We start from the raw sequence: 12,283 nt of genomic DNA on the forward strand, positions 1-12,283 counted from the left end.
GCCCATTGGCTTCTTAGCAGAAGATTGTTGACTAGATCTGGTGCATTTGGGTATTTGATAAAACGTTGTATGATTGCGGCTTGGGAACTGAGTTGTACTTATAAATCTTAGTTGAAGTAATGGGTAATCAAAATACAATTTTAAAGCATTTATTTGCAGTGGGTTTTAGAGAGTTTTTTCGTTGCTGTAGTTTCTGTACTGTAGTTCTTTGTTTTAGATTATTTTAATAATATTGAAGTTTATAATAAAAAAATAAGAACTCATAAGTTTAAGTGTCATATTATATTAAGGTCATAATTAACCTCGAAAATGTTATTTGCTGAACAAATAATATCAATGTTAATGACAATAAAGATAAGTCTAAAATCACGACATAATTCACAACGAATTTCAATTAGTCAACAAATTTTAATGTTGTCTAAGATGACAATTTGTTAATGATAGATAATAAAGTAGTTTTAGTGATAAATCCATATGAAAATTAATAATAACCTTTCAACTGTGGCTCAACCATTGAGAAATTTGTTGACAAAACTATTAGCATTACTTGTGTTAATGGTTGCGTGCCAAAGTGACTTGGTTACCAAAATCCCTTTGACAATTGTCATAGGGAGGGGGTGAAGAAAGTTTTTCTTTAGAAATATGTAGGAAAATAAATAGTTAGACTATCACTATCTTTGAACACTGTGTTTGCATACGGTACCTATTCATTGTATGTTCTTTTCCTACAACACATCTAATTCTACCAAATTAGGTTGATTTTAGGTCAAATTCGACAAATGGTAGATTAGAGCTTTACCTACCATACAACATTGAATTGTTCTCCCTTGAGAATGGTTTAATTTGTGAATTTGGCAGCTTAGGATAATTGCAGACAGTATTGTACCTCCCAGGCTAAATAACTCGGTTGAGCTGCATTTTATCTTTCCTTTAAAATAAAGCATAGTGCGACAATCCACTCCCATTAATGTTTAAAAATAACCAGCTCAATTATGAGCTTGGTTATTCATAAACACATGGCATAAAATGATCTAAGAAAGCTATTTGAAAAACTTATAGTTGACCTTGATCTGATGAATGAGTTTTTCCTCTGTAAACTTAAACTTTTGAATTAAATAGTAACCCTACATGTAATATTAAGACCTCGATCAGAATCTCCCTAGCACTTATCAGAGCTCACAATGAGCATGGACCAAGTGAAAGGGATTCCTGAGATTTAGAGATCACCAAATTATGGGGGCTCAATCTTGTTGTGGGCCTTACTAAAGTGATATCACCCAATTATATAAAATAAGACATGATTTTAGTGTCTTGTTGACATACATTGACATTGTTATTAAAATTGTGCAGACTCTATGCTTGCTTTGTCATAATTTTTATATATATATATATATATATTCACCCTATGGAGGAAGGGAATTCATTTGGTGCAATTAAATAAAACACCCCAAAAGTATCTCATTTTGGAATGTAGAATTATTTTTATACTGAACATCAAGTACTCCCACTCAGCTCAACGAGGATAAGACCCTGGTTAGCAAGCTAAATTGAAGAAACAAATCACTATCCACCATTTTTATTTATAGGTAACGCGTAAAATATTATTAAAAATAAGGCCAGCTCGAGTTCATTGAGGATGTACTAGCTATCTACCATCTTATAGTATAACTATTTTTGTGTAAACTCTCCAGCAAGCTACATACCCTTGATAAAATTTAAATACAATACTTTAAATACAATACCTTAGATACATTCTCTAATTGAATTCAAACACTTGTTTGTTTTGAATTTAATTGTTCTTAAAAAGGATAACACTATTTTTTTTTTTTTATGGATAACACTATTCTTATCTTATTGGTCAATGCAACTAAGAATTTGAAATTAATTAAGAAAAACTTAATATAGTGCACCTAAAGGACTATACCTAAGTTTAATTCTTTATCAAATCAAAATCAGTTTATACTGAATACCCCCATAGTATTGCCACATGGAAGATCATTTCCTAAAAACAAGATAAGCCAACCTAAAACGCTTTTGACTTTTTACTTTTAGGGTAAACAATACGGAACCCATAAAACAACCCATTGAAATATTATTGAACCAAGTGGCATGGCACATGTATAAACGCAAACAGCTTATCAGAAGTCTTGCTTCCTTGGGCCCCCAAACCAGGCTGTCAGAGACGACCCAAATTAGAAAAATAGTCACACTCGGTAATAAATAAATAAACTAAAAAATATGGTGTATTTTTCACTCAAGCTAATCATGTGCAGAACATGCAAAGCATCACCAGATTATTACTAATAATTAAGCATTCGATTATTGCAGCAGTATGAACAAATGAATATTATGATTGGTGTTCATCTCTCTAAACTTAGTCCTCAGTCTATACCAATGTCATTAGCTGAAATTCAAAAGGTTAGCATGGATACAATTGGTGCACTAGGAGCAAGTACAAAGTGAAGACTAGAAAAAGGCGTCAAGCAGAATAATGCTTGTTATCTCCAAGTCCAGCATAATGTTTTAACCTTTTTCCCACAACCCTATAAACTGATAAACATTTGTCCAAAAGTCAGTCAAAAGTTTTTCTATAATCAAACTAATCTCTGATAATTTGAATCTATTAAATGTAACCACTCAAAACTAGGCCCCATTGGAACCATTCACCAATGCCATAGACTCATCTATGACCTGGGTCGATGACACAGCTTAGCAACAACAAATGAACATCCACACCATTCATACTCACAAATAAACTGGAAGAGCAGTTATAACATTGCAAGCAGTTACCTTAGCTTCCTCAAGTTTTTGTCTATCTGCTTTCATACTCTGAATGGCCTAAAAGAAAAAATGTGACACCTCTAACTTCCATTTCACATTGAAGACAGGGTTATGCACTCGCCAATTCATCTAGAACTATTTATTATCTCACCAACAATTAATTTAGAACAATTTACCATCTCTCACTAATGTGCTACAGAATTGCAGACTAAGTAGCACATATCTCACCTTACTATCTGAAAATGGAGAAGGCTTCATAGTCCTCCGGTTTCAATAGCCAATTGCTAAAAGGCGGTCTTCCTTTAAAAATTTTTGAAGTCAAGTTGTATTCCTGAGCCCTCTCCTGGAAAGGGATCATTATGTCAAACCAGTTAGAAGATGACAGGTAATATACATCAGTTCATACCAGCTAGCTGAATCCATTTTTCACATCTTCAGATACATCAAATCAATAAAAATGCTAAATCACAAATACATTGGTTTTTTTTGTGGGTCTAAATCACGAAGTACATTTACTTAAATTTACATCTCACAAGTTTAGGATGCCAGTTTATGGAACCTTCACTTGCCAAAAAATTACATAACTGATCACATGCTTGCTGCCTTTTTCTCTCATTCACACATGCACATTTCACTACTATATTTTTATTAACAAAAGTTTCTTCACAAAATAAACATGTTTTTGTAATTAGGCAACCAAATCATGAATATTGTATCCCTGGCATTCTTAACAAAAGTTACCTCTTTAACATCTTGAGTCTTAAATATGTAGGATGAGGGATAAAATAATGAGAAAAAATATTGAAATAAATTCAGGTGAAATTTGAAAATCAACTCCTTTTTACACATATCCCCATTGATGCAGCCTAAATGCTTCAACTAACTATATTCCTATAAATATTTACAATCCAGATAAAAGAAAAGAGATCGGTACAAAATATAGAGATGTTAGCCAAATTTGAATACAAAAACCTAATTAGTAATTTTGTATTTCAAAAAGTGAGAAGATTGGATTTTAAATTAATAATAAAAATATAAAAAGTTCAAAAGATATTATTTATTTGATATTTAAATATAAGAAAATGTCTCAAATTGTATTGAGCCTGGTTTGCCAAAATAACTGAAGACAACATTTTCTTTTTGTTAAAAAATCCTGAAATTACCTCATCATCTGGATAACATAATAGTCAATCAAAAAGAGTCTGCAGATCAACATGCAGAAAATTAAAAATATTACCTTGAGTGCTCGATAAGAAATCTCATTGGCTGGATCTTTGGTTTGGCATTCGTGTCCTAGTGACAAGAAAATCTCCAATAATCGCTTTCTGTGCAATAATAGTGATGATGGTGATTATGCTATTTCTACAGGTGAATTTTGTTCAAGCATATTATCAACTTACTTGCACAGAGAGGACTCAGTAGATGGAGAAAGTGCTCCTTTGGCAGAGGTGCCTTGCTTTCTTCCAGTGGTTCCGAGAATGACTTCATGCAAACCAGCTTCATTCCAACAAATCGAATACCTGACAATCAAAGCATGCAGAAACATTTAGCAACCAAACAATTATAGGATAATATGAACTATAACTGGTCAAATTTAATTGAAGTACCCGCATGTTAAAGTGCTCAAAGCTGTTTCAGAATGTTGAAACTCCTTTGGTGGTATTGGGGCTGCCCAGAATTGTGGCTGCCAGTGTAGTTAGAGTAATGTTGTCATAAGCCTGCTTATTTTCCATTTTACAGAGATAATACTCACTTTACAGACCTGGTTCACTTGAAAGGGACTCATTAGCTCACTTGAAAATGGTTGGATTCGATCATATATAGCTCTTTTCAAGCAATCCTCTAAGAGAAACTTTTCAGGACTGTTAGGGGATCCCCCAACGGTAACAGAAGAAAGGTAAACAGGTTGAAGAAAGTAGGAAAGCAGAGCCCCTGAAATGAGAGAATGAATAACCTTTTTATTTTATTCCTCTAATAATAGTGCCCAACAATTTATAAAATTATAGTAAGAAAAACCGTAAACACTTGCCCAAGTGTCTATAACAAGAAAATAGAAAAACAGGTGATACAATCCTACAAACATGTATGCTCATCTTAACACAGCAACAACTACAATAACAAAGCCTTAGTCCCAAATTTTTAATGTTGGCTATCAATCCTCAACAAATTAGTCAAGGATATATGCATGTCTTATACGATCCTAAAATTAACACGTTTTACACTGGTACTCACACACACAATCGTACAATTTAGATTATAGGAACTATTAATGATATTAAATGGTATCAAGATACTATTTTTAAATTTAAAGAACATCCAAGCCTTAGTCCCAAAATTTTGGGGTCAATTATGGATGCTCAACAGACTAATTAAGGTAGCAACATGTATCATTTTTCCTTGATTCTATTATATTCAAATTCATACTCTCTGTTATCTCTTTAATTGACATGTATTTTTATACTTCTATTAAAGGTTTTTTTAGGTCTTCCTCTATTTTTTTTCATTCCCTCGACTTGAATTAACTCTCTTTTACTCACTAGTGCATAAACCACTCTCCTATGCACATGACCAAAGTCCATTTCAAGTGACTTTCACTCATCTTTTCATCAATAGAGGGTCAAGCCTATCTTTAAGCAAAATAGAAAGCTAAAAATTATCCATGCTTGAACATGGGATCACAGTTAGTTATTAAAGGACAAACCTTGAACTCCCACAACATTCCAACGAGCTATCTTGTCAGAGCAGCTAACTGACAATGTTGTATCACCACGACCAGGCTTTCTTTGAACCGAGCCAATAAGTTTTGGAGTATCACCTGAAAATGAATCCACTTATACTCTACATTCAGATAAAATAGTTAGTAATAATTCTTCTCGTAGAAAGATGCAATTGCTACAAGTATGTCATAAAACAGAATTCTGTTATGAAAATATCGAAAGCAACGCAAGAAGATGAACAAGGAAACCATGTAATTTGAGAAACTAATAACCAAATGATCAGCCCTCTAAATGTCACAAGGTAGAGGTAGAATGAAGGAACTTTCAACTCATAATGTTGCTCAAAGTTTGACAGTCCCTCTCTAGTGATATCCTGGTTCTTCTTCTTTTTTTCCTTTTTTCTTTTTCTCTTATGGTAAATAGATACATTAGTTTTTCATCATAAAAGAAAACAACAATATAATATTACCACTTTACAGCATATCTGGTCCACGCTTCTATCTCGAGCTTTTTGAATAGACCTTGGTGTTCCATTTCTCCTGTCATTCAGGTTCCATTTCTATCTCTACCACACTCCTGAATTTTTGTATTTTTACACTTGCTTAGCTTTCTTCTTTCAACAATACTTCACATCGTTGAGCATGGGATACTAACCCTTGCCATGTACTGATAACCTAGACTGTTATAAGAAAGTCTAAATTGACTATATAAATATATTTTATATATGTACCTATATAATATACTTATATAAACTTTCATATTATCTAAGTTTGGAAATAAGTGTATAAAATATTGAACTACTATTTTTAACTTATTAATAATGTAAATAGTCATTTAATTTGTAGAAAAATATATATAATTTCTAATCATATAAGTTTAATGAATCTAGGTTTTGTAAGTTTATTTTCTAAGGAAAAAAAAATGAAAATAAATCTATTTAATTATCTCAAATATAGTTTATTTATTAATCATAAGCATACATTTACGAAGAGATAAAAAATTGCACTTGTAGTACTTACTTTACACTACCCTATAATCCATGGCATTCACGAACACTTTTTTTGAGAAACTAATAACCAAATGATCAGCCCTCTAAATGTCACAAGGTAGAGGTAGAATGAAGGAACTTTCAACTCATAATGTTGCTCAAAGTTTGACAGTGCCCCCTCTAGTTATATCCTGGTTCTTTATTTTCTTTTTTCTTTTTCCATTTTGGTAAATAGATACATTAGTTTTTCATCATAAAAGAAAACAATAATATAATATTACCACTTTACAGTGTATCTGGGACTAACCACCCATACTCTTCTACTTCACTAAAGTAATATAAAAGTTGTAATTCAGGATGAAAATGGCAATCCTAAGTTTGATTTGAATCACAATGATTACTACATAACAGCCACACATTTATCCACAATAAAATAGATACAATGTGAAAAAAGCGACAGCCAAGAATTCACTAAGACTAGATTTGAGGTAACATGAATAACCCAAACAAGAGGTAACATCCAAGTGAGTTAAGAAGAGTTCGATGAGAAAGAGGAAGAAAGGAGAGGATAACTAAAATACTAATCTCACCATTATTCTTTACCGAATCCTCCAAGGGTTCACTTGTGGAATTGTCAAGATCACCCAAACATGATTGTGAACCCCTTTCTCTTGGCAGGTTAGTTTTAAGAGGAGACAATGGAAAATCAAGTGATGCAGCCCCACCTACAGGAAACAAGAGAAAAATAGTATAACCAGAAACGAAGCGTCTCTGAAGAGTTTGGTAAAGTTTTAGTTAATGCATTAACCAAAAAGAAATAATTTTTCTATATGTCAGAATTAAAAACAAAATAAATAAAACATCACTAAGAATTACATGGTAGTTGTGATATGTAGAGGTGTAATTGCCAGCCCGGTTTCATTTTGTATTTTCCTTGGCCTAGATTATTTGTGTCTAATTGAAAGGGCAAGCTGTCGATATCACCACCTTGCAATATTGTGCTTCCATCAATATGATTTTGCACATTATAAAATTGAGTAAGACATTGAATCTGTGCATAGAAAAACCTGGTGCCATAGACATAAGAAAAAGAAATCCTTAAAACCCCAATAGAAGTACCTTAAAAACTAAAAAGAAATTTCAGCTTTACTTCTTACACAACCTCCAAATTGTAAAAATTCACAGCAGAGAGCCCACACGAACAAAAGTCCATTACACAATAAAGTAAGCACAAAACAGGCGCAGTTGGGATCAGTTGCCCATAGCTTTTACTGGCTAGATGAGAGTACAAACTCCAAAGGGGCTCATCTTTAGAAAGGTTCCATAAGTTATCAAACAGTAAAAAGTATAACAATCTTCAATTATGCAATATTAATTTATTTTTCAAATGTAATGTATGACAATTGGTTAAAACAAAACAAAGCCTTTGTTGCAAAACCATAGTATCATCTAAAACTGTAAAAAGTTCCAAAGCAGAGAGCCCAAAAGTTGGAAGTCCATTACTACACAATAACTAACAAGCTTCAATTACGCAATATATTAATTCATTGTCAAATGTAAAAGGTAATGGCATTTGGTTAGAACAAAAACAAAGCTTTAGCTTTAGTTTCTTCCGCAAATAGTAAAAAAAAAAAAGCAAACAGCACAACACAGTACAATGAAAATGGTACAACAAAACTAATGAAGCAGCAATCAAACAAGTGCAAGTGCAAGTAGTAAAAGAGAGATAGTGTACCTGAGCAAAGCTCTGCGTGCAATAATTTCAGCGTGCGAGTCATTGAGAATATCACCACGAGGGCTCAAGAGAGAGCGGCCTATACACTTTGTCCCAGTTCCCAATGCCACAACTTCCAAATCATCTGAAAATCAAATCACCACATAGCATAAGAAATTCGAACACTTTGACAAAAATGGAAAAACTCTGTTTTGGTTTGTTAATTGTGAGAAGGTAAATGGGCTACTTTGAGAAGGAGAGGAGAGGAGAAAAGCAGCCAAGACAGTGACTTCGCGTCCCTGAGGCTTTCCTTTCTTTGGGAGAGACTTGTATACAGACAACACTTCGTCTGAAACTTTCTCTCCCCACTTCTTCTCCGCCTCTGCCTCTGCCTCTGCCATCAAACTTCAAAGCTCAAAGCAAAATCCAGAACTGTCTCATTTTCTCAAAGGTATGAGAATTTTTTATTACCCAGATAATGATTGTAAAGAACTTCATTTTGGGCTAGACCAGGTCTTGTCAAGCACAAGGTGGAGCCCATTATCAAATACCATCTTACGAGGAGAGCCCAAACCATCTTGGGCTAGACCAGGTCTTCAAATTTTGTTCTAATGATTTTTAACCCTGGGTTTCCTAGTTTTATCCGACACTCAAAAGCATGTTTGTATTAATACTAGTTATAGCAGCACGTGCAAGTCACGTGCTTGTCGTGAGAAAAAAATACTATAGTAATTAAGATCTATTTTAGATTTTATTTGTATTACAAAATAAAGATATGAATAATTTGATTTTTAAAGTATATAGAGATATACATTAATCAAAAGAGACATTAATTTTAAGAATTTTGATAATTATATCGTAAAAAGTTAATATCATTTGTTTAAGAATTATGATTGTAGGGTCCTTAAGTCCAGGAGTTCATTATCTACCCGTATATTAAGCCTATGGCCCAAGCTGAGAACAAGGATCTGCCCGAGGAGGAGAAGTCTTCGTCAGAGGAGACTGTGTTGATGAATAAAAAGGTGGGATTTTGTCATAATAGCTCAAGAGAGTGTGCCAAGGATGAAGGTGTCCTCGGCTACACAAAGCCGAGGTCCTAAGAGATGGTTTATTAGCAAGAATGACAATCCCGGAAATTCAGTTGAAGCGGACAAGCATTGCAGAGACATCAAATAAAGAGAAGTCTCTAAATATCTTAGGTAAAAGCTGCTGCCTCCGCATTAAATGCACTGCAGCTAACTCTCTGGCCGCATTAATGTGGAGGTGATGCCTAAATAGTGGATTTCAACCTTACAACTACTACATAAGGGCTTATGGGGAGTGCTGATGGGACAAGTATCCAAACCAACCATCTAGAATGCACGTGGAAAGTGGAGATGAAAGGGAAAGATAGTATAAAAGGAGAAGAAGTGAGTGAGAAAGGGGATTGAAAAAAAAAAAAAAAAAAGAGGAAAGAAACAGTGTAGCAATTGAGAATCAAACTTGTAACGTTACCTAAGAACATTATATAAAAACCAATATCCTCGGACTTTGCCGAGGACGTTTTTGCTTTAGAATACACTTGTGTATTTTCATTCTTTTGACATCAAACCTACCTAATTTGTTGTTTGGCTAACTAAAGCCTAGTTTTTCTAACACATTCTCTACAAATTCATTGTTTTAGGCATTTTGGGCCCAAGTCCATTCAGACTTCGGGCTTGGGTCTTGAATCTGGTCCTTACAATGATCAACCACAAAGTTAGGGTAGCTATTTAACATATAAATATTTATTTAACTATAATAGTTTTTTAGTACCTACTTGTTAAAGACAATATATCTATTCTCTAAAAACTTCTAAGAATGATAACAAATATCATCATCTTCCAACAATAAACAATTGAATTTTGCTAAGAAATTAAAAATAAAAAATAAAAAATAAAAAAGAAAGATAATAAAAGGCTTGTGTCATCGAATATCATCATTCTAACTTTCTAAGAATTTTTATCATTTAAAACTCAAAATACATGAAGAAAATTTTTAGGATGTTAAAATTTAGCAGAAGTAATTTAGACATTATACAATAAAATATTTTAAGAATCATAAGTTTTCATTATGGTTTAACTGAGAGAATAACAATATGACATATTTGCTCTTTTCCAAAATATTGTGGGAAAAATTGCTTGATTTTAAAGTTTAAGGAAGAATTGTAAACTACCCCAAACATAAAGGATGAAAAATGTTTTTTTTCCTAAGTTTTTGTTTTTGTTTTTGTGTGCAAAATTATGTGTTTTTATTTAAAATAGTGTGTAAAGAAAAAAAATATACAAAAAGTCAACCCAAGAAAATTGTATGTGGAATAATGAATTTTGGCTCAACAAAGTTGATTAAACCAACAAAAAATTTCTAAAAACACAACAAAATGACGCAACATTTTCATAATACCTTTATAATTTTGTTATATTTTATTTTAACTTGTAAAGAATTGACAGCTCAGAAGTTTTGAAAATATTGTGACAACATCAAGATGTCTTAACATTTTTCACACAAAAAAATGTTATGTCCATGACATTTTCACAGCAAATCATTAGTAGGTTACTACAAGTTGTTATTGGTGGGCAAAAAAGTAGTTTTATTGGTAAGTTTAAATTAGAACCAATAACAATTTACCATATTTGATTTGTTATGAAAGTGTTATGAAAATTATTGTGAACAAACCAAAAATAATATAGCAAATATACTACAACTTTATGCATTCACAAAAAAAAAAAAAAAAAAAAAAAAAAAAAAAAAGGGCCAGCAAAACAGTGAAAGTTAAACGAACCAAAACTACTGTAGTGAAATTACTGTAACTTTTCACATGCACTCTTTTTACATAATATATATATACACACACATTGCACTTACAATGTAACTTTATATTGTAAACACATAAAAATTGGTAAATGTTGTACACATTTGTAAAATTTGTACAATTTATTTTTTGCAAATTTATATAATATTTGCTACTTTTTGTGTGTATACAATGTAAGCTTACATTACAAGTAAAAAGTAACCATATAAAGATCCTTTAAAAGATAAAAAATAAAAAATAAAAAAAACAAGCTCAAACCAAGTTAGTAAACTTGAAAGAAAAAAAAAAAAAAACAAAAGGAAAAAGGCAAGTCACTAAACCGAAAATACTATTCATAATACTATTCATGAGTCTATTCGCTCTTTTTGTATATAAAAAAATAAAAAAAAGAGCACAAATCGATGACTAAAAAAAAAAAGCGATGAATAGTACATATTGAACAAACCAAAAGTACTGTAGTTTTTACACATTCACCCAACAAGTGTCACAACATTTTCACAAAACATTTATTTTCAATTGTGGTTGGTCACAGTTTCATATTTTATTATTTTATTTTGACTTATAAGAAATTGACATCTCAATAATTGTGAAAATATTGTGAAATTTGTTGTGTCAATATAACAATATATGTACGAGTTCTTATAAATATTTAAAAGAAAAAAAAGTACAAACGGAAGATAGAAAATAAAATAAAATAAAAACAGTAGCTACAATGCCACTTGAACAAACCAAAGTGGCACTGTAGCAACTGTTCAAAACTTGGGGGACAAAAAATGACTCACTACACCAAAAGGGGCACTGTAGAGATATTGCCTCTTTTTATATAGTTAGTAGAAAAAAGAGCACAAATCGATAACTTAAAAATAAAAATAAAAGTACATATTGAACAAACTAAAAGTACGGTAGCTTTTACACATTCACCTAACAAGTGTCATAACATTTTCACAAAACATTTATTTTCGGTTGTGGCTGGTCACAATTTCATATTTTATTATTTTATTTTGACTTATAAAAAATTAACACTTCAATAATTGTGAAAATATTGTAAAATTTGTTGGGTCAGTATAACAATATATATAAAAGGAAAAAAAAGTACAAATGAAGACTTAAAAATAATAATAATAAATAAAGCTGTAGTTACTGTTCAAAACTTTAAATAAAAAAGAAAAAAGAAAAAAGAGAGACAAAGTGGCTCAATAAACAAAAATGGCAATGTAGAGGCATTGCCTCTTTTTATATAGTTATTAGAAATA

The 12,283-nt window shown here is 31.8% G+C and overlaps 1 protein-coding gene across 1 annotated transcript; it reads right to left on the reverse strand.

Moving 5' to 3' along the window:
- Nucleotides 1–2,752: 2,752 nt before the first annotated feature.
- LOC126696951 (tRNA-specific adenosine deaminase TAD1) lies at nt 2,753–8,655 on the reverse strand. Its single transcript, XM_050393725.1, has 10 exons — nt 8,448–8,655; nt 8,222–8,345; nt 7,363–7,553; nt 7,077–7,211; nt 5,483–5,596; nt 4,544–4,713; nt 4,389–4,465; nt 4,182–4,301; nt 4,019–4,106; nt 2,753–3,124 (listed from the first exon to the last, which is right to left on the reverse strand). Exons 1-10 carry the CDS (start codon nt 8,599–8,601, stop codon nt 3,014–3,016), a joined length of 1,284 nt encoding a protein of 427 aa, XP_050249682.1. The 5' UTR covers nt 8,602–8,655; the 3' UTR covers nt 2,753–3,013.
- Between the last annotated feature and the right edge of the window lie 3,628 nt (nt 8,656–12,283).

This window comes from Quercus robur, chromosome 8 (genome assembly GCF_932294415.1).
Source record: "Quercus robur chromosome 8, dhQueRobu3.1, whole genome shotgun sequence".
Taxonomy (NCBI): domain Eukaryota; kingdom Viridiplantae; phylum Streptophyta; class Magnoliopsida; order Fagales; family Fagaceae; genus Quercus; species Quercus robur.